General features: G+C 38.2%; 1 protein-coding gene across 1 annotated transcript in view; it reads left to right on the forward strand.

The window, feature by feature from the left end:
• PCDH15 (protocadherin related 15) overlaps window positions 1-20,861 on the forward strand; it is a 741,840-nt gene that overhangs the window by 329,689 nt on the left and 391,290 nt on the right. Inside the window, exon 6 of the mRNA XM_049646661.1 lies at window positions 20,693-20,767. Within this exon, the coding sequence (XP_049502618.1) occupies window positions 20,693-20,767 (75 nt within the window). The remainder of the gene's footprint in view (window positions 1-20,692; window positions 20,768-20,861) is intronic.

Here is a 20,861-nt window from a genome sequence, read left to right on the forward strand (position 1 = left end):
AATAAAATACCCAGCCAATTCATATACTCATTGACAGTATGAGTAATTGGAACAAAAGCATGTATAATAGCATTATCAATAAGTTATCAATGTAAAGGAAAGGAAATTTTATCAAATTGTAGATGTACTCTTTCTTTAGTAACTAATATTTAAATGATGTTTCTTTTAGGATCATCTGTTAAAATTTAGGGATAACTGGAAAATAATTTATATTCAACTTGACTCTTAAAGTTCATAGAAAAGACTGAGGATTCAAATAAAATCTTAGTAAAGGAAATTTACTAATCCAAAGGTAATATTAGTAAAAGAAGAAATGTAGACAGAAGTTGTAGATAATCACTATTAGGGGCATGCACTCAGCTTCAGTGTAAATTTAGAGTAATGTGCTATGGCCCAAACTGTGTCCTCCCAAAATTTATACACTAAAGTGCCAAGTGTTAATGCGATTGTACTGGAGTTAGGGCCCCTTGGAAGGTGACTAGGTTTAGATGGTGAGCCCCTCTTATGTTAAATGCTTTTTCTCTGCCACATTTGGACACAGTGAGAAGGCAGTTGTCCACCAGCCAGGAAGATGGCCTTCACCACAGACATCTGACATATTAGGTGTTTATTTTTGTTGTTATTTTCTGACTTCCCCCATAAAATTCATTACAATGGATGGGGCACCTGGGTGGCTCAGTCGGTTAAGTGTCTGACTTTGGCTTAGGTTATGATCTCATGATTCATGGGTTAGAGCCCCGTGTCGGGCTCTATGCTGACAGCTCAGAGCCTGGAGCTGGCTTCAGAGTCTCTCTCTCTTCCTGCCTCTCTGCTCCTCCCCCACTCACACTCTGCACCTCACTCTCTAAAAAATAAATAATCATAAAAAAGATTTTTTAAGCCACAATGAAGATATCCTGATTGAAGTTTTGGGGGAAGAAATAGTGCCTTTATAGCTTCATTCCCCCACAGATCCCTATCCTCTTCCAAAGAATTCTTAGGGCTACTCAGAAAATAGTTGGCCCAATTTGGGAAGTGTTTATCTTGAAACAGTAAGAATGTTCAAAATTTTGAATGTGTTCATTTAATCAAGAGACAATAACCAAAAATCTACTGTGTTCTAGGCAACATGTTGGTTGCTGTATTGGATATGATGATGGAGATAACCCTCCCCCAAAGGAATAAACATCTAGCAGGGAATGTAATGTAAGACCAAAGTTAAAGGACTATCCAATAAGCCAGTTTATTTTATTACCACATGGTACAAGGTAATAAAAGAATTCAAAGACAAATAGAATGAACACCTCTGAGATAAAATGTACCGCAGTTCACTTCAGGTGACATATTTTTAAATTATAGGCACTATCCTGGGCATAATCATAATCACAATTATCTACAAATTTATTATACAAATCATTAAACTCTATACAGAACAATTTGAAGTTTTTAGTATATTTATGGGCTTTTTTTCCATATGATCAAGTGGTTATCCAGAAATAGTTAACTGTAGTTTCCCTATTCCTGGAAAAGAGAAACCCAATATTTATAGGTAACACCACAGTTAAGAGGAAAGAAAACTAAAGAAATTGAAATAGACTGCTTTTGTGAAGAAACAAGGAAGTGTCAAAGAGAAAAATTTTAAGGCTCTTTAATCGCAATCATCATATTGTAACAAATGGGACTGTCAATCGAATCCCTCACTTTAGCCTGAATTTCACGTGAGACTATACCTGCATACCGAGTGAAGAATCATATTTCATAACGTATTGCACTGGGCTTTCACAGTTTCTCCATTGGAGACTTTTCTGAATAGCTTGTCAGATACAGAAAAAGCAACTTAATAAGCACTATGATCAAATGCCTATGTAATTCATTTCACCTATTTTTTTTTCAATTTCAGTGCCCATGATATCATTCCCAGAATAAAGTGTATCATTTCCTCTTCCTTCTGATTCATTAAACTGTATTCGTCATTCTTTACAAAGTTGTTTTTGTACACCTCACCACTGTCAACTTGACGAAAAGGTCAGTTATGTTTTCAGTAAAAACACATGCTCTTTAATAGTATTATTTCCTTGTTTTTTAATTTTTGAGCATTTTTTAGTGTTTATTTATTTTTAGGAGGGGAGGGACAGAGAGAGAGAGGGAGACACAGAATCTGAAGCAGGCTCCAGGCTCTGAGCTGTCAGCACAGAGCCAAACATGCGTGGGCCTCAAACTCACAAACCGTGAAATCATGACCTAAGCTGAAGTCGGATGTTTAACCGACTGAGCCATCCAGGCGCCCCAATTTTTTTCTGAAAAAAATACAGATTGGCTGGTTTTCTGTCAGTTTCTCATTTATCTCCCTTTGCTAAAAGTTGTGCATGTATGGCCTGACAAGAACTTGAACTACTGAAGTTCGTTTCTTACCCGTTGTCCAAATTACATTTCTGTTGTTGGTTTGCCATGATCGCAATATTCGATATTGAGAGATGTCATTGCACTCGGTAGTGTCACAAGAATTCCTGAGAGATACTCAGAGTTTCGTGCAGGATATGTTTCGAGGATTTTTGGAAATAGAGACAGTGTCAGTTACTAGTTTGCATCTAAGGCAGATAGGAGATGAAAGTGTCTGCCATCTAAGGCAGGCAAGGACATGCTCTTCCAATAAATAAATGAATGAATGAATGAATGAATGAGTAAGTAAATAAGTAAGTATGTACATAAGTACATAAGTCCTAGACAGTCTTCCCTTGAAGATTTTTGGAAACTCCTATTCATCAAGGAACAGCTAAAATCAATGAAGACTTTCTTGAGTACAAGTCACAGTTATCGGGGTTCCTAACTCTTTCACTCAATAAAACATATGTGATGAGAAGCTGGGGCATACGTTACAGATTCTTCTTGAATCCTGGCATCCGGCCCAGACTCCAGCAAATGGTTACTGAGTGAGTAAAATCAGGGGCGGAGTCACTAGAGTCTACACTCCATCTCTTGCACACAGTCTCTCATACTATCTTCCACTCTGTCCCCAGTGCAACGTGGGAAGCCATAAAGAAAAAACGGGAGCGCTTTGTGCCTCCACCAGCCTAAGTCACTAAGTAAGACCTTAAACTTTGAGTGAGAGATAAGCATGTGTTACACCGGGCCACAGAAATCGCAATACTCATCTTGAATAGCAGTGAACACGCACTTGCTCGTGCAGGGTACTTAGTACATTTGTAGGTAAGAGCGAAGGTAAGAGGGCAGTAGTACTAACTCCCCATAGCACATACATCTCCTTCCACCTTGACCAGGTTGGCAGTGCTGAAAAGACACGAGTCAGCGGTCTTCCTGGCTCGCGCCTCATCGGGGTGCAACCTGTTCTCACAGCCCGCATCCTGGGGGGATGAATGCGGGAGCTGTCCTCAGGCCAGCACCCAGCATTCTGATGGGCAAATGCCATGCTCAAGGCAACAACACACAATTCCGTTTCTGAGGCCTTGACCATGCAAGTTTCCATCGTCCTCTCTTGTCTACAAAAGAAGAATCACCTTTTCACCAATTGCTTTTCTACCCAAGGATGCTAACTAAAGACCAGGGTCAGGAGAAGGGGAAAAGGTGTTTAACTGCTACTGGCATGGAGGTTCTTAAGGGCAGAGTGGGTAAATGACTTTGATTTGTTTGATAAATGACTTTAATTTAACTAGGGAGGAAATTTAAATACTTGGATCTTTCTTCTGGGTGGAAACTATTTCAACACCATGTTATCCTTCTTTTGTTCTCATTAATTTTACATGTTATAATAATAAGGAAGGAAATAAAATCTATGAGGAAGGAAACAAAAATTCCTTGACATCCTACCACACAGTAATGATCATTTTTATTCATTTATGTATTTATGTAGGTAAAATTAGATAATTTCCCACATACTCATGCCTGCTGTTTTATTTATGGAAATCATTTTTGTGCATGTTTTCTCTTTTTGCTTTCTTCCTCTTTATTTGTCTCACACTGATGGATATGGACTCTAACATCTGATTCTTAACACTCGTGTAGTAAAATGTGTAATACGTATGTTTCTGTTCCTTAAGAAAAAAAATTATACTGGGACACCTGGGTGGCTCAGTCAGTTGGGCATCCGACTTTGGCTCAGATCATGATGTCACAGCTTGTGAGTTTGAGCCCCGCATCGGGCTCTGTACTGACAGCTCAGAGCCTGGAGCCTGCTTCGTATTCTGTGTCTCCCTGTCTCTCTACTTCTCCCCTGCTCACGCTCTGTCTCTCTCTCCTTCAAAAATAAATAAACATTAAAAAAAAAAAAAGAATAGAATCATTATATATACAGTTTTAAGTACCTTGCCTTTCTTTTTAAGAAATACCTGTAGGAAATCCCTACAGGTGCTTGGATAAAGATCTGATACATCATTTTACTGCTTACATCCGTTATATCCAAAAATATAATGAATCTGAGCATTTAAAAAATATTTATAGGTCACACGATTTATTCATCTATGATTTATCTATTCATAATTTGTTTCCATTTTTCCACTTGGTCATTTCATTTTTTTATCTATATAAAGGAGTATTGTTATTATTAAGTTTATATTAGTATTATTATAAGTTTTAGGCTTTATTCTGGTAAATAATAATATTTTCCCATAATATGTAAGTTATTTGTTGATTGTATTATATATTTTTCATACAAACGTTTCCATTTTTTATAATTGAAATTTTATATCTTTTTAAATACCTATTGGTTACCTATTTTATCCATTGGCTACAGAAAAGATCTCACATATTTTATATTTTGTATATAGTGATCTATATTTTCTTCTAAAATTTTATATATATATATATTTTCTAAATAGTTTCCTAATGTTGTCAATTCTTTGCTCTAAAAGTCTAAGACCACAAAAATAGTCAATATTTAGATAAAAAGAATGCTCATAAATAAAGTACCTGTTAGAAGGTTAACTGTCAAAACAAACAGTAGACATTGTAGGTGATGAAACCTAAAGCTATTTAAAAACATAAGAACATAAGAATCCACACAGAGATGCCCACAAGAACCATTATTAAGATGTTTTAGAAGTTAATGTGAATTTACTAAGATTAAAAAATGAATCTATTTTTTTGTGTGATAAAAGACAAATTTTGGCAATGATTGATGGCAAATCTGAATACCCATAAGATTCTCTTAAATTAAATAAAAACTACTAAAATTAATAGTAATGCAGTGAATTTAATTTGATAAACCTTAACTGTATATAAATTAAACATTAAAAAATGTTAATAGGCTTCCTACTGTATTTTCTAGGAATGGACATGATGTAAATCATAATAGTGACAAAACTATAATAAACTTTAACATTTAATTAAATTTTATTAAATTTTAATGCAGTATATAGTAATCTGTTACTCATTGTGTTTAAAATTTTATTTTATTCTTCAGTATTTGTTTAAAAGCTTATTATGATTTTATATTACTTATAAATATTATTGCTGTCATTGTGTAAGTAAATGACTCAAAACGAATTACTTTTGTTCTTCCTTCCTTCTAGTATCATGAAATTAACAACCTTGCTCCTGAGACTATCACAGAAAGTCTATCTTAATTCTTACAATTCTTTGGAACTTTTTTGTTTCCGGCTAGATTGAGTTCATACTTATAGTTCTTTTATTTTTTAGGTTTATTTATTTGTTTTTAGAGAGAAAAATTGCAAGCGGGGAAGCGGGGAAGGAGCAGAGGGAGAAAATAAGAATCCCAAGCAGGCTCCGCACTAAGCAGGGGCTGGAGTCCACAAACTGTGAGGTCATGACCTGAGCCAAAGTTAGAAGCTCAACCAACTAAGCCACCCAGGCACCCCAATATTTATATTTCTTTTATTTTTTATTATTATTTTTTATTTGAAAGAGACAGTGTGAGTGATGAAGGGGCAGAGAGAGAGAGAGGGAGAGAGAGAGAGAGGGAGGGAGAGGAGAGAGAGAATCCCAAGCAGGCTCCACACTGTCAACACAGAGCCCAACCCGGGCCTTGATTTCATGAACTGTGAGATCATGACCTGAGCCAAAATCAAGAGTCGGAAGCTTAACCGACTGAATCACCCAGGCGCCCCTGTATTTATATTTCTTGTGCAAATAATCATCATCTCCTTTTCCTTGATCTTCTGTGGAACATTCTAAAGCTTATTTGGGTTACATTCATTGCCACTTGGCCCAAGGATTTCTGAAGGTGGTAGAGATACAATAATAGAACATGGAAAATGAGTTTTTATTTTATTTCTTTAAGTTTCTTTTAAAGTTTATTTATTTATTTTGAGAGACAGAGCGCGCGCGAGCAGGAGCGGGCAGAGAGAGAGAGGGAGACACAGAATCCCAAGCAGGCTGCACACTGCCAGTGCAGAGCCCAGTGTAGGGCTGGAACTCAGAAACAGTGAGATCACTACCTGAGCCAAGATCAAAAGTCAGGCACTGAACTGACTGAGCCCCCCAGGGGCCCCGGAAAAAGTGTTTGTAACAAACTTGAGTCCTGTCCCACAGCCTCCTGTATGTTGCAGGAAGCCCCAGAGAGGAATCCATCTATAGCGACACCCACATTCTTTCCCCTGGAGTTTAGTGGAACAGCACATCCCATCCGTGGAAGGAGTCATAGGAATTACAATAAAAAGCGCTGCCCATGCTGGCTGCATGCCATGTGCCTCTCCTTCCTTCCTGCCTCACCCCTTCCCGTCTCCTGTCTGTCTCCACCTCACCTGGATTTGGTGGGATGACCACACTCCCCATGTGGCTCAGGGGAGATGGGTCCCACTCACTGCATGCCTACCTGGGTTGGCCTCCCAGGTGCTGTCCATGGTAACCCCTTCCCTCTCTGCCACCACCAGGAGCAAGGGGCACCCTGCCCCTGAGCCCATCAGGGCCCCTGGGGACACAGCACAGATAACCTGCCAGAGGCCAGTGGGAGAATCACTGCACTGGAAACAGCGCCTACATCAAAAGTAATTTTCTTTCCAAGGCAGTGGCCTATTTAGTCAAGGCCTATTAAAGGCAGTGCAATTTGTTATTTTCTAAAAGTGAAACTTTTAGCCCTTGTGTGGCATTCCATTATGGTGGAGATTACTTTTAAAGTAATTCTAGGTCACCGTGTCCTCAAATGCAGAAATTCTGTAATTTTTCAAGAAGCTTTTCGATAATGCATACATTTTATAAGATTGAAAGTGAATGAGAAAATTTTAAAGGATACAAAGCAAAAGAAAAAAGCATTTTAATTTGCTCGTATTAGCATACGTTTCTTATTTTGAGTAGAAATATGACACACAAGTGCTAAAGGGAAATTAAATAGGTTTTTAAAAATGTTTTGTGTCAAGACTTTGTGGTGTGAGCTGTATTAAAATTAGTGTCTAAAAAATTTGCTAAATAAGATTTTTGGAGAAATATGGCTATTACAGTAGTTGAAAAATATGTTCCCTTCCAATTGGGGGATGTTTGTTATATTGGTTATTATTTTTTGTGTTTACTTTGTATCAAATTGTTTTATTTTTATTAGAAAAAAATTAAATGCAGAAACAAGTGTTTCAAAAAAATTAAGGAGATGCCTGTGTTGTTCAGCATTATGCACTCAAGTTGTTTTCACATAGAGAACTCAGGATTAAGCGTCAGCCCCACTGCACTCCTGGCTGTGCCCTTAATCCAGGGTTATGATGTGATTCTGTTGGCCCTTCGGCAGCCATTTATACTTAAGGTTACTTTGGGAATTTGCCTCAGTTGAAATTCTCACTCCATCCAGTTTGATGGAAGAAATAGTAAAGGTTTAGGTTCATAGTCTCTCTATTCTATGTGGATTATTATTAAAATAATATTCACTATGCTTTCCCTTATAGCTATCATTCCTTAGTGAATTTCATCTTCCAGCAAAAATAATATATCTTCCCTTCCTTGACTGTCCATATTTTCTTACTCTGTCAGCAAAACAAATAAATTCTGTTTTCAAACAAGAACAAGACATCAATCTAATTCACTCTTTGACCTTCATGTTCCCCTTGCCTGTACAGGATTTGCTGTATCTAAGCAACCCCATCTCTACTTTTCCAGCACTGGCAGAATGGCTCTGGAATATTGGGTAAAAATCAGAGCACAGAAAGATGTCCCCAAAAAGGAAAAGAATCACTGTAAGACTTGGAATGTAGCAATTTACCAATTATCTTTTACATGTGAAACACCTGAGATTCTTTTCATCTCCAGGCCCTTCTAATACAGAAGAGGTGACATCTGATAGGTGCGTTCTGGGCCTGCCACGTGCATGGACTGATGCATGTAGAGGCTGTCCTTAACCACCTTTGAATTGCTTATCTGTACATATAACACAGAAAAACATGGATTTCTTCCATGTTATGTCACTTTGGCAAGTATGTTGTATGATTTATTTTAAATCAGTGGCTAAATATATTCGTGTGACATCTAATTCTGGTGCCATTGATTTACTAGAATATGCTGAAAGTGTATGCACATGCCCTCTACCTGTATCCGTATAAACCTACACATTTTCTTATTTTAGCAGATAGATCTGGGATGCTTCCCCCAAGCTAAATACCAACAGATATTAATCCCGTTGTAACAGTAGCACATTTCCTCTTTTAGTCCTCACTAGGCTTACTTTGCCCAATTAAGAGTAGTTCTGTATTTCTGAAAAATAAAAGAGGGTAGTATTTCCACAAGTTCTGTCTTCATTAGGGAGCCTTATGTCACCACTGGATTTGTGCTTTTCATGTCATTTAACCTTTCTATTAAAAAAAATCGTAATTCTCTTTCTGTTACATTGCTTCCGTGAGTCTCAAATGAAATAAAATATATGATAGGCTGTAAAACTCTTCAGAAATGAGAAGTATGTTGACAGGACTAGGGTTTACACTTGGCACCCTACCCTCTGCCCTCTTAATAATTAGTAGAAAGTGCCATTGGGATGTGCCTTTAATTATTAGCTCTATATTAATATTAATTGATTTTGTCTTACAGTTATATTTTAACTCCTTGACAAAGGAAATCTTTTTTTACTGTTTCATCACTCAAAAAAAGAATCATTCCATCACTTATAGATGTATCTATACATCTAATTGATAGATAGATAGATGTATCTATCACAATGAGAGGGGAGAGAGAGAATAAAAGGGAATAAGAGAATAAAAAAGACTTTTATTGCAGGGCAATATTTTGGATGGTAGAGATACAGAGATTGTGATCATGTACCTGTAAGGAACTTACATTTTAGTACAGAGAGAACATTGAACGTTAAATGAATAAGGAAATAAGGCAAACACTGCTATATACCGTGCAGAACATGACAAATAGTGATATGATGAGTGGGAATGAATGAAGGAGTTTTCATAGGTAGAGCAGTCAGGGAGGGCTTCTCTGAGGAAGGGGCTTTGAAACCTGACTTGTGAGGTAGAAAGCTAAATAGATAGCAGATGTAAAAACCCTGGGAGTGGAACTGTTTGAGTTAGTTTAATAAGAAAAAGTAAAACTTGTGGAAAACTCCTGTGTAACTTACTGCTTCAGGAGACATTTTTGTCTCCATGTTTCCCTTCCCTGTGCTTCGATGGGTGGCTGGGTGCTCCGTTCTCCTGCTTTGTGTGCACTGCTCAGGTTGATCACATCTGTCAGGGGCCACTAAGAGAAACAGAGCCCATGGCACCTAGTTACACAGAGGGGATTTGATGCAGGGAGCCGGGCAGCAGAGGCACAGAAGAGGGGTGGGTGACTCAGGAACAGCCATAGCAGGAAGCATCCCATAGGAGCCCTTTTCCCTCCATGCTCATTTTGGAATTCTGCAGCTGTCTGCTGCACATCTCTCTAGGCACATACTGAGGGACACACAAAAATGAACAAGAAGTAGACCTTATGTTCAAGGATCTGAGGGTCTAGTATGAGAATATGCGTGTACAAGTGGGGGCACCCAGGTGGCTCAGTGGGTTGAGCATCCGACTCTTGATTTCAGTTCAGGTCATGACTTCACAGTTCAAGAGATCGAGCCCCCTGTCGGGCTCTGCAGTGACAGCACAGAGCCTGCTTGGGATTTTCTCTCTCTCTCTCTCTCTCTCTCTCTCTCTCTCGCACTCTGCCTCCTCCCCCGTGCTCTCTCTCTCTCTCAAAATAAATAAATAAAATTTTAAAAAATCCAACTACAAGTGATCAGAAACAGGCAATACCAGTTCTGTGAGTATTCAGAGGAAGGAAAGACCAACTGTAGTTGGAGGGTCAGGAAGAGCCTCAAGAAGGAGGTACCATTTGAGCAGATCCTTGAACTTTTTGGATATTAGGAGGTCACAGAGGGCACAGCGGGGACAAAGAGGTGGACGGAGGGAGTGAGGTGGGTTACAGTCAGTCGTAAACATTTTTGGGTTTGGCTGCAAGAGTATGCAAATGGAAGCAATGGCAAATATGTACGGAAAGGGAGTAGGCTGGAGCCACCTTTTGGAAACCTTTTGCAGACCAAGCTTCAGAATATAGATTTCAGGCCCTGGGCCTTAGTTTGGCAAACTATAGCCCAGAGGCCAAGTCTGGACTTGGCTTGGGAGGGAAGGGAGTGTGCTACAGATGAGCATTTGCAACCTGCTTGATGATAGAGAGCCACTAGGATTGAACCCCAGTTAGGTGAAATCTTATCTTCCCTGAGAAAAGATTTCCACTCTCCTCATTAACATATCTGTATTACCAAAAAAAAAAAAATATTATATATTGATTTTTTTTTTTTGTCAATAAACATTTTTGGAGAAAAAGAAAAAATAAAGAATGCCAGAGATGCCTGAGTCTGCTGGGGAGGAACATGGACATGGGAGGGTGCAGTTGGACAGCGGGGTACCCAAGGGCCCAGACTCCTCCTCAGGGTGCACGTTTCCTGAGGCTTGTAATGGGTTTCTCAGCAGTGCTCTTGTGAAGGGGCGCCTGGGTGGCTCAGTCGGTTGAGAGTCTGACTCTTGGTTTTGGCTCAGGTCGTGATCCCAGGGTCTTGGGATCCAGCCCTGCGTCGGGCTCCATGCTGAGTGTGGAGCCTGCTTGGGGTTCTCATCTCTCCCTCTGCCCCTCTCCCCTCTGCTCTCTATAGCTCTCTATCTCAAATAAATAAAATTTAAAAAAAAGAAAGAAAGAAAAGAAAAACACTGATGTTGTGAAAATTAAAGAGAACCCGGCACAGCCAGAATATCAGTAAGTGTGATTCCATTTCTTTTCACTTTCTTTCAATAAGTAGTTGTGGGTTGAACAACCAATCTCAAATATTTTCTAAGTAAATAAAGCTGACCATCCATTCCTCACCACATAAAACAAAAATATTTAGGAGTTTCCTTGTTCTTTACTGATCCCTATGGAATAGTTCAAATTATTTTTCCTTTGAGATCTGCACTTTTTCCCTCTTTTTCATTCCCAACCTTCTACCAGTTTACATCAGTTGAAAAGCAGCATGTACACTTTCGTTAAGTTTGTGGGTCTGTGTGTCTTCTGATGCCTTTCTAGTAGTTTGAATACTTTGAGTTGGAATTTGAGGAATAAACAGCAACAGGATCCCGAAAGTAGGCTTATCATTATTAAGTTTTGATATTCGGAAACATTACATCATAAGACAATCATGGTTTCCAACAATGAGAATAAATACAGGGGCACCTGGGTGGCTCAGTCAGTTAAGCGTCGACTTCAGCTCAGGTCATGATCTCGTAGTTCAAGTGCTGTAGTACTGACAGCTCAGAGCCTGGAGCCTGCTTCAGATTCTGTGTCTCCCTCTCCCTCTCTTCTCTTCTCTTCTCTTCTCTCTCTCTCTCTCTCTCTCTCAAAAATAAATAAACATAAAAAAAGGAATAGATAGAACTTCTACAGGAGTCCTCAGTGACAAGAGCTGCAAAAGCGTGTAAGTTCCAGTGTGGTGTGAATTGTTGTTGTTCATAAGGTTGTAAAGGAGGTGGCTTGCACAAACCACGCCCCAAGAGACTTTGCACAGGGTCAGGATTTGGGACAAATTGTCAGGAACGGTTAGAAGGGGGCACGTGGTTTGCATAAATGTTTACACAAGAATTTCCTGAGCTGTGTTTCCAGAGGCAGATTACCTAGAGCTACCCTCACCTATTACTATCAAATTTGCTTTGTGGAGTCAGGCCTGTCAAGTGTGATTCCTGTACCCACACTTTGAAAATTGTCAACATGGTGGCAAATCAGCACATTCTGTGTGGAAGACATCCTTGCTACCAGCACGGGAACAAGGGAAGGAAAAAACGATTTCACTGAAGCTCTGAAGACAAGTTGGGAAGCTTGGCAGATGGTTCCAGAGACCCTGTGAGCAAGATCAGCAATGCTATTTGAAAAAGACTTAGGAAGCATCCATCAGAGCCCTGCAGGCACCTGTATCCAGCTACTGAGGTTTCCCCTGTTGTGGTTTAAGTAGCCTCTGTTGTGAGGACAAAGTAGCTGAAAACCAGCCTGGGTCATACTTCTTCAAACAGTAAAACCAAGGGTTTCAGTCTGTGTTTCCACAAAAAGAGCCCAGACTTTCCAGGGTCCTTCAGGGCGCTGGGCATGTAAATGTCGCTGGTTTCATTTTGGGAAGTTCATATTTTGTTTGCGATTCAGAAGCAAGAAGCCAGCCACGGGAACGGGGTGAGAGCGCATGGGAACCAGACCTCGTGTTTATTCTGTTCCGTGACCTGAGGCGGACACAGTCCCGTGAAGAGAAACAGGATGGCTACACCTGTCATGCAACGAGCCTTTCTCTTTCTTGCCTCATATTGTCAGGAAATCCCCGTAGCGTGAGCTCTATAAAGAATTAGGAGCTCCTTGTACTCGTGTCTCCTGGTGTGTATTTCCGTGTCAGTGGCCTTTTATAGATTTCCTGTTTGTCAAGAGGAGGCTGGTGGTGTAATCTTTACAAATTCTTCTCCTTGCTGATTAAGTCGTGAAGGATAACTCTGGGTGAGAGTCCTGTTGGAAACAAGAGGATGTTTCTTTTGCTTTATTCACCTTTCATTAACCAGAAGCAGATCAAGAGTTGAAGGTATGTTGTGTTCCAAATGAACATCCAATAGGGTAAGTTCAGTTTTTTCAATGCCTAGGATATGATACGTATGATGAAACTGGCCATCTAAAATTACTTATTTATATTCCCCATCTTATTAATCTCAGGAATGTTTCTGCAAAGCAAAATGGCAGTGTGGATATAATTGCTGCTGGTATACTTTTCCTAGAGCTGATACACAAATGGGTTTTATGTTTAAAATTTTCCACAATATCAGATTAAATAAAACTGGAAAATGCCACTAATATCTTTTTTTTAGCTAATATTACATATCTGTATGGTCTATTAAATTAAAAATACCATAGTTGATATCTACAATCAAGGTTAAAAAAAAAATTTTTTTAAGGGCACCTGGATGGCTCAGTTGTTTAAGTGTCCAGCTTTAGCTCAGGTCATGATCTCGTGGTTCCTGAGTTCGGGCCCCGCAGCTGACAGCTAGGAACCTGGAGCTTGCTTCAGATTCTGTGTCTCCTTCTCTCACTGCGTGCTCTCTCTCTCTTTCTCTCTCTCTCAAAAGTAAATGAACATTAATTTTTTCAAAAATGTATTATAAGAAACAAGTTATTTATTAAAAAAAGTTTGTTTCAAATACAACTCAGTAAAGAATGCAATACAATGTGACCAAAGAGAAGAAAGTAAAACTAAGGAGATTAAAGACAGAAAAAAGAGGACTAAAGATGCAGGAATGAAGAAGGCATCATTAATAATGAATAACTGTTAATACTTAGCACTTGCTAGGAGCTATGTGATAAGGATTAAACTTTTCTTCAGTTAATTACCAACCCGCTCAGGGAAAAAACTAGAACTCCTTTATTTACTTTACGGACCAGCAGAGGGTGAAGCTCACAGAAGCTAGAGAACTTGAGAGGCAGGACCCTGTGTGGTCCTCGTGGACACATGAATACTGCCCCTGCCATGCAACTGTCTCCTGGGGTACCTTCCAGGAGCCCAAAGGTCCATGGGGGATAAGACAGTAACCATCAGATGGCCAAATAGAAGTATAACTAATTGGTGTTGACAAAGGCATTGGGTAAAGTGACCAAATGCAGTAACAAAGATACCATAGAATGAATGAGAATAAATCTTCGAAATTTTATAAAACACCTAAGTTTGCAGATTGAAAATGTTCAAACCATGAAACACAGTGAAGGTAAGGAGACCAATACTTAGAAAAGGCTGGTATGCTATGTTTACTTCAAGATAAAAGCAAATTTTGGGGCGCCTGGGTGGCTCCATCGGTTAAGTGTCTGACTTCACTCAGATCACGGTCTCCTTATTGGTAGGTTCAAGTCCCGTATCAGGCTCTGTGCTGACAGTTCAGAGCCTGGAGCCTGCTTCTGATTCTGTGTCTCCCTCTTTCTCTGTCTCTCCCCTACTCACTCTCTGTCCCTCAAAGATGAATAAATGTTAAAAAATTAAAATAAAAGATAAAAGCAAATTTCTATTGGATAGTAAAAAAAATTAACAAAGAAAGAAAATATTAGTTATAATTCAGAAATCTGCTCCAAGAGAGACAATAGAGGAAATTTTATTTATTTATTTTTAATTTTTTTTAACGTTTGTTCATTTTTGAGAGGCAAAGCATGAGCAGGCAGGGAGCAGAGAGAGAGAGGGAGACACAGAACCTGTGTCTGTCAGCACAGAGCCCGATGAGGACTCAAACTCACGAACTGCGAGATCATGACCTGAGCTGAAGTCAGACTCTGAACTGACTGAGCCACCCAGGAGCCCCTATGGAAGAAACTTTATGAAGGGAGAATATAAAATTCAGTCATATTTTCATTCAAGTGTGAAACAACTGCCATTCTCACAGCTGCAAGGACTCACATGTTCTTACTGAAAAAATACTCAGCGACTTATGTCACTTGACTGTTGAATAAAAATAAAGAATTTAGAAAGAAGTAAACCATTATATAAATGTTTAGGTGTGAACATCAAAACCAGTAAAACAAAGTAAAGTCTATAACCCAACAAAATTTTAATCTAAGTATGTTAATTTCTCGCTCGCTGTCTCTGTCTGTCTGTCTGTCTCTCTCTCTCTATATATATATAGAATATACAGAGAATATATGTAATATAATATAATATATAATAAAACATGACATAATATATATAATACATATGTAACTGAATGCAGGAATATAAAATAATTCTTAAAGGAAATGTAAAATATAAATTAAAATACAAATAACAGGTGGTTTCAGTTCTCAAATTTTATTAACAAGGGCAGCAGTTGGCTGTGTGTGTGTGTGTGGCGGGGTGGGGAGGACGTTTAGGACCTGGAGGAAGAATTGTCGCAAATTAGATACAACAAATGCAATGACATGGTATTTTCTTGTTTGGAATGCCATCATATTCATTTTCTACCAGTTTTTTTGCTGGTTTTCTGTAAACCCAGATTATTTGGATTCAGTTCCTAATTTTAACTCATTGTACGTCCTTTCCATGCCTGCTTTCCACACACTCACATTCCTGAACTTCACAGGTCTTATAGGATAGAGCTGGTCTGAATTGCTATTTTAAGTCTTTGTGGTGATAGACAAATTAATACTATTAAAACAGTGTAATAGAATATGATAGAAACAGGATTATTTGGTTTTGGGAAGGGATTGAATTTTCTGCTGATGTCCATTTAAGACGGAGAAGGGCGAAAGCAAAGAAAGTGTACAAATAGTTTTACTTTGCTCACAAAAAAGGAAAAAAAAATAGTTAAAATTCCAGCCACATTTTGACGACTATTAAGTCCTTAGTATACAACTTTCTTGATAGACTGAAACATTAAATTTAAATGTTGGAAACATAATACCTGAAACTAAATGGAATTCAGCATTTAGAGAACCTTAAGATGGTGAAAGACTAAGCAGAAATCAAACAGAGAAAGAGGGATAAATTTGAATACATAAAAATGCCAAGTTTCTAGATGTCAAAAACAAGTAACATTAAAAGGCAAACAACACACTAAAAAAAATGTAAGACTACTAACAAAGTGGTGATTTCTGTTCTATGCACATATGCCATGGAAATAAAATTTTAAAATATCAAAATTTAAAAAGATAGGCAAAGTAAATGAACAGAAGAATCAGCAATAGATATATCACATAAATTATGCTAGCAACCAAAGAAATGTAAAATTAAACCTTACACATATTTAGCAATACTCTAGGCATATATCACCCTCAGCATTCACAAATATGTGCTGTTATAAATACTGAGGAGGAAATAAACCATCACAGTCTGTCTCTCACACTTTCTCTTCTGGAAAGCCATCTGGCAATTTGCACAAAGGAGTTCAACATGTTCTCGTTCCTTGATCCAGAAATTCTGCATCCAGGAATCTAACGCATGGATAGAATTAAAGACACAGAATGATAACAAATCCGATATAAGCAACTCAAGTGTACAACACTAAAGCCTAATTTATAACCCTAGTGGAGGTTGCATATTATTGCCAGTTGTGTTTTTGAAGCATATTTATTGGCTTAGAATTATGATTATGAAGTAGTGAGAGGTAAAATAGCAAAATTCTTACATGCAAAGTGGTGAAATATCATGTGTGTAAATAGGTGATAGATACGTGGGTGACAAATACTGTTGGAAAATACCTCACCATGTTGGCAGTGGGCTATCACTGGGTTGTTTGGTTTAAAATACTTTTTCTTTGTATTTATTTTTTTTTAACTTTATTATTTTTTAATATGAAATTTATTGTCAAATTGTTTTCCATACAACACCAGTGCTCATCCCAACAAGTTTCTTCCTTAACGCCCCTTACCCATTTAGCCCACCCCCCCACAACCCCTCCCGTAACCCTCAGTTTGTTCTCTATATTTAAGAGTCCCTAATGTTTTGTCCCCCTCCCTGATTTTATATTACTTTTGCTTCCCTTCCCTTCCCTTCCTACAATCTGTTTTGTATCTTAAAGTCCTTGTATGAGTGAAGTCATATGATTTTGTCTTTCTCTGACTGACTAATTTTGCTTAGCATGATACCCTCCAGTTCCATCCACATAGTTGCAAATAGCAAGATTTTATTATTTTTGATTGCCGAGTAATACTCCATTGTATGTATACCACATCTTCTTTATCCATTCATCCATTGATGGGCATTTGGGCTCTTTCCATACTTTGGCTATTGTCGATAGCACTGCTATAAACATTGGGGTGCATGCGCCCCTTTGAAAGAGCACACCTGTATCCCTTGGATAAAAACCTAGTAGTCCAATTGTTGAGTTGTAGGATAGTTCTATTTTTAATTTTTTGAGGAACCTCCATACTATTTTCCAGAGAGGCTACACCAGTTTGCATTCCCACCAGCAGTGCAAAAGAGATCTTCTTTCTCCGCATCCTTGCCAACATCTGTTGTTGCTTGAGTTGATAATTTTAGCCATTCTGACTGGTGTGAGGTGGTATCTCATTTTGGTTTTAATTTGTGTTTTTTGATCATGAGTGATGTTTAGCATTTTTTCAGGTATCTATTAACCATCTGGATGTCTTCTTTGGAAAAGTGTCTATTCCTGTCCTTTGCCCATTTCTTCATTGGATTATTTGGTTATTAGGTGTTGAGTTTCATAAGTTCTTTATAGATTTTGGATACTAACCCTTTATGTGATCTGTCATTTGCAAATATCTTCTCCCATGCTGTTGGTTGCCTTTTAGTTTTGCTGATTGTTCCTTTGCTGTAGAGAAGCTTTTTACCTTGATGAGGTCCCAGTAGTTCATTTTTGCTTTTGTTCCCCTTGCCTCTGGAGACATGTTGAATAAGAAGTTGCTGCAGCTGAGGTCAAAGAGGTTTTTGCCTGTTTTCTCCTCTAGGATTTTGATGGCTTCCTGTCTTATGTTTAGGTCTTTCATCCATTTTGGGTTTTTGTATGGTGTAGAAAGTAGTCCAGGTTCATTCTTCTCCATGTCGCTGTCCGGTTTTCCCAGCACCACTTGCTGAAGAGACTGTCTTTATTCCATTGGATATTCTTTCCTTCTTTGTCAAATATTAGTTGGCCATACATTTGTGAGTCCATTTCTGGGTACATGCAAAAATCCTCAACAGGATGTTAGCCAACCAGATCCACCAACGTAATAAAAGAATTGTTCACCCCGACCAAGTGGGATTTATACCTGGGCTGCAGGGCTGGTTCAGTCTCTGCAAAACAATTAACATGATTCATCACATCAATAAAAGAAAGGACAAGAACCATATGATCCTCTCAATAGAGGCAGAGAAAGCATTTGACAAAATACAGCATCCTTTCTTTTTTTTTTTTTTTGATGTCTATTACACTTATCTTTATTTTTTTTATTATTATTTTTTAATATATGAAATTTATTGTCAAATTGGTTTCCATACAACACCCAGTGCTCATCCCAAAAGGTGCCCTCCTCAATACCCATCACCCACCCTCCCCTCCCTCCCATCCCCCATCAACCCTCAGTTTGTTCTCAGTTTTTAACAGTCTCTTATGCTTTGGCTCTCTCCCACTCTAACCTCTTTTTTTTTTTTCCTTCCCCTCCCCCATGGGTTTCTGTTACATTTCTCAGGATCCACATAAGAGTGAAACCATATGGTATCTGTCTTTCTCTGTATGGCTTATTTCACTTAGCATCACAGTCTCCAGTTCCATCCACGTTGCTACAAAACGCCATATTTCATTCTTTCTCATTGCCAAGTAGCATTCCACTGTATATATAAACCACAACTTCTTTATCCATTTGTCAGTTGATGGACATTTAGGCTCTTTCCATAATTTGGCTATTGTTGAGAGTGTACAGCATCCTTTCTTGATAAAAACTCTCAAGTAGTGATAGAAGGATCATACCTCAAGATCATAAAAGCCATATATGAAAGACCCACCGCTAACATCATCCTCAATGGAGAAAAACTGAGAACTTTCCCCCAAAGGCCAGGAACACTACAGGGATGTCCACTCTTGCCACTGTTATTCAGCATAGAATTGGAAGTCCTATCCTCAGCAATCAGATAACACAAAGGAAAAAAGGTATCCAAACTAGCAAGGAGGAAGTCAAACTTTGACTCTTCACAGAGTCAAATGATCCTATATACAGAAACATGATCCTATATACAGAAAATCCAAAAAATTTCACCAAAAAACCTACTAGAACTGATCCATGAATTCAGCAAAGTTGCAAGATATCAAATCAATACACAGAAATTGATTGCATTTGTATACACCAATAATGAAGCAACAGAAAGAGAAATCAGGGAATTGATCCCATTTGCAATTCCACCAAAACCCATAAAATACCTAGGCATAAACCTAACCAAAGAGGTGAAAAAATGTATACACTGAAAACTATAGAGTACTTTTAAAAATTTTTTTAATGTTTATTTATTTTTGAGAGAGAGAGAGAACACGAGCAGGGAAGGGGCAGAGAGAGAGGGAGACACAGAATCCGAAGCAAGTTCCAGGTTCTGACCTGTCAGTACAGAGCCCAGTGTGGGGCTTGATCTCATGGACAGCGAGATCATGACCTGAGCCAAAGAGTCATGCAACCAACTTAGCCACCCAGGTGCCCCCGAAAACTGTAGAAATCTTATAAAAGAAATTGAAGAAGACACAAAAAAATGGAAAAATATTCCATGCTCCTGGATAGGAAGAACAAATATTGTTAAAATGTCGATACTACCCAAAGCAATCTACATATTCAATGGAATCCCTATCAAAATAACACCAGCATTCTTCACAGAGCTGGAACAAACAATCCTAAAATTTGTATGGAACCAAAAAAGACCCCGAATAGCCAATGCAATCCTGAAAAAGAAAATCAAAGTAGGAGGCATCACAATCCTGAACTTCAAGCTATACTGCAAAGCTGGAATCATCAAGACAGTATGGTACTGGCATAAAAACAGACACTTAGATCAATGGAACAGAACAGAGAACCCAGAAATAGACCCACAAATGTTTTTATTTGTATTTGTACTTAACAGTATACTCCAAGATGATTTTTTCTTTATCAGAAAGACAAGAAAATAATTTTTTGCTATGTATCTACAGATGTCTTCCATGGCCAATGTGAAAATTGTGGAATTTTATGTGAAATTTTAATGTAATAATAATGAAAATTAAGCTATACTGTTTTTATGGCACTTTAATGGCTCACCCCAAAATATTCCTAGATTATCTATCAATCTGTCATATATTTATCTATCTACCTATTGATTGTGGGTTCTTCGAACTCCCTTATCCAGCCTCCATCAGATGCAACCATATCCTGCCTTTCCACGAGTCTCACCTCTGCTACATGGATCAAAATTTACTTTCTTCAAGCTATGCATACTTGAATTTCTCTGATACTTGGTATTTTGAATATCTCACTCGGAATAGTTTAACATGTGAGTTTTCTCTCAGAGCTCTCTCTTAATATTTATCAGTAGATGTCTTTATTAAAAGAATTCTAAATGAACCTGTGTACCTGTACTTTGAGTCCCTGTGACTGAGCGCTTCTCCATAAGAACTTCTTAATAAATTAGGGAATTATCGCAGACTTTCTGTAATCAAAGTGTAGGGAATGAGTTTATAAATTGGATGTAAAACTAATGCAGCTGAGTATATTCACTGAAAAGAATTTCACTGAAGCTTCTGTTTAATAAAGTGAAATGTTCATTTTAAGTGAATATTCAACTCTGTGATACACCATCTTAAAGTTATGTTTAAGTCTAATCATTAGATAATTTTCTTTGCAGCTTTTAGATCTAAATCTTGGTCTAAAATCAAATAGTAATGATAGGCCCCCTTCATTCCCTCAAACATTTGATCAGGTATGCAATTCTAAATAAAACCTTCAAAATTCATGTCAGTGTCACGTTTCAAGAAAAATATGCAAGATATGGTAAAATTAGCTTCCAGCTAGAA

Source organism: Panthera uncia, chromosome D2 (assembly GCF_023721935.1).
Source record: "Panthera uncia isolate 11264 chromosome D2, Puncia_PCG_1.0, whole genome shotgun sequence".
NCBI lineage: Eukaryota > Metazoa > Chordata > Mammalia > Carnivora > Felidae > Panthera > Panthera uncia.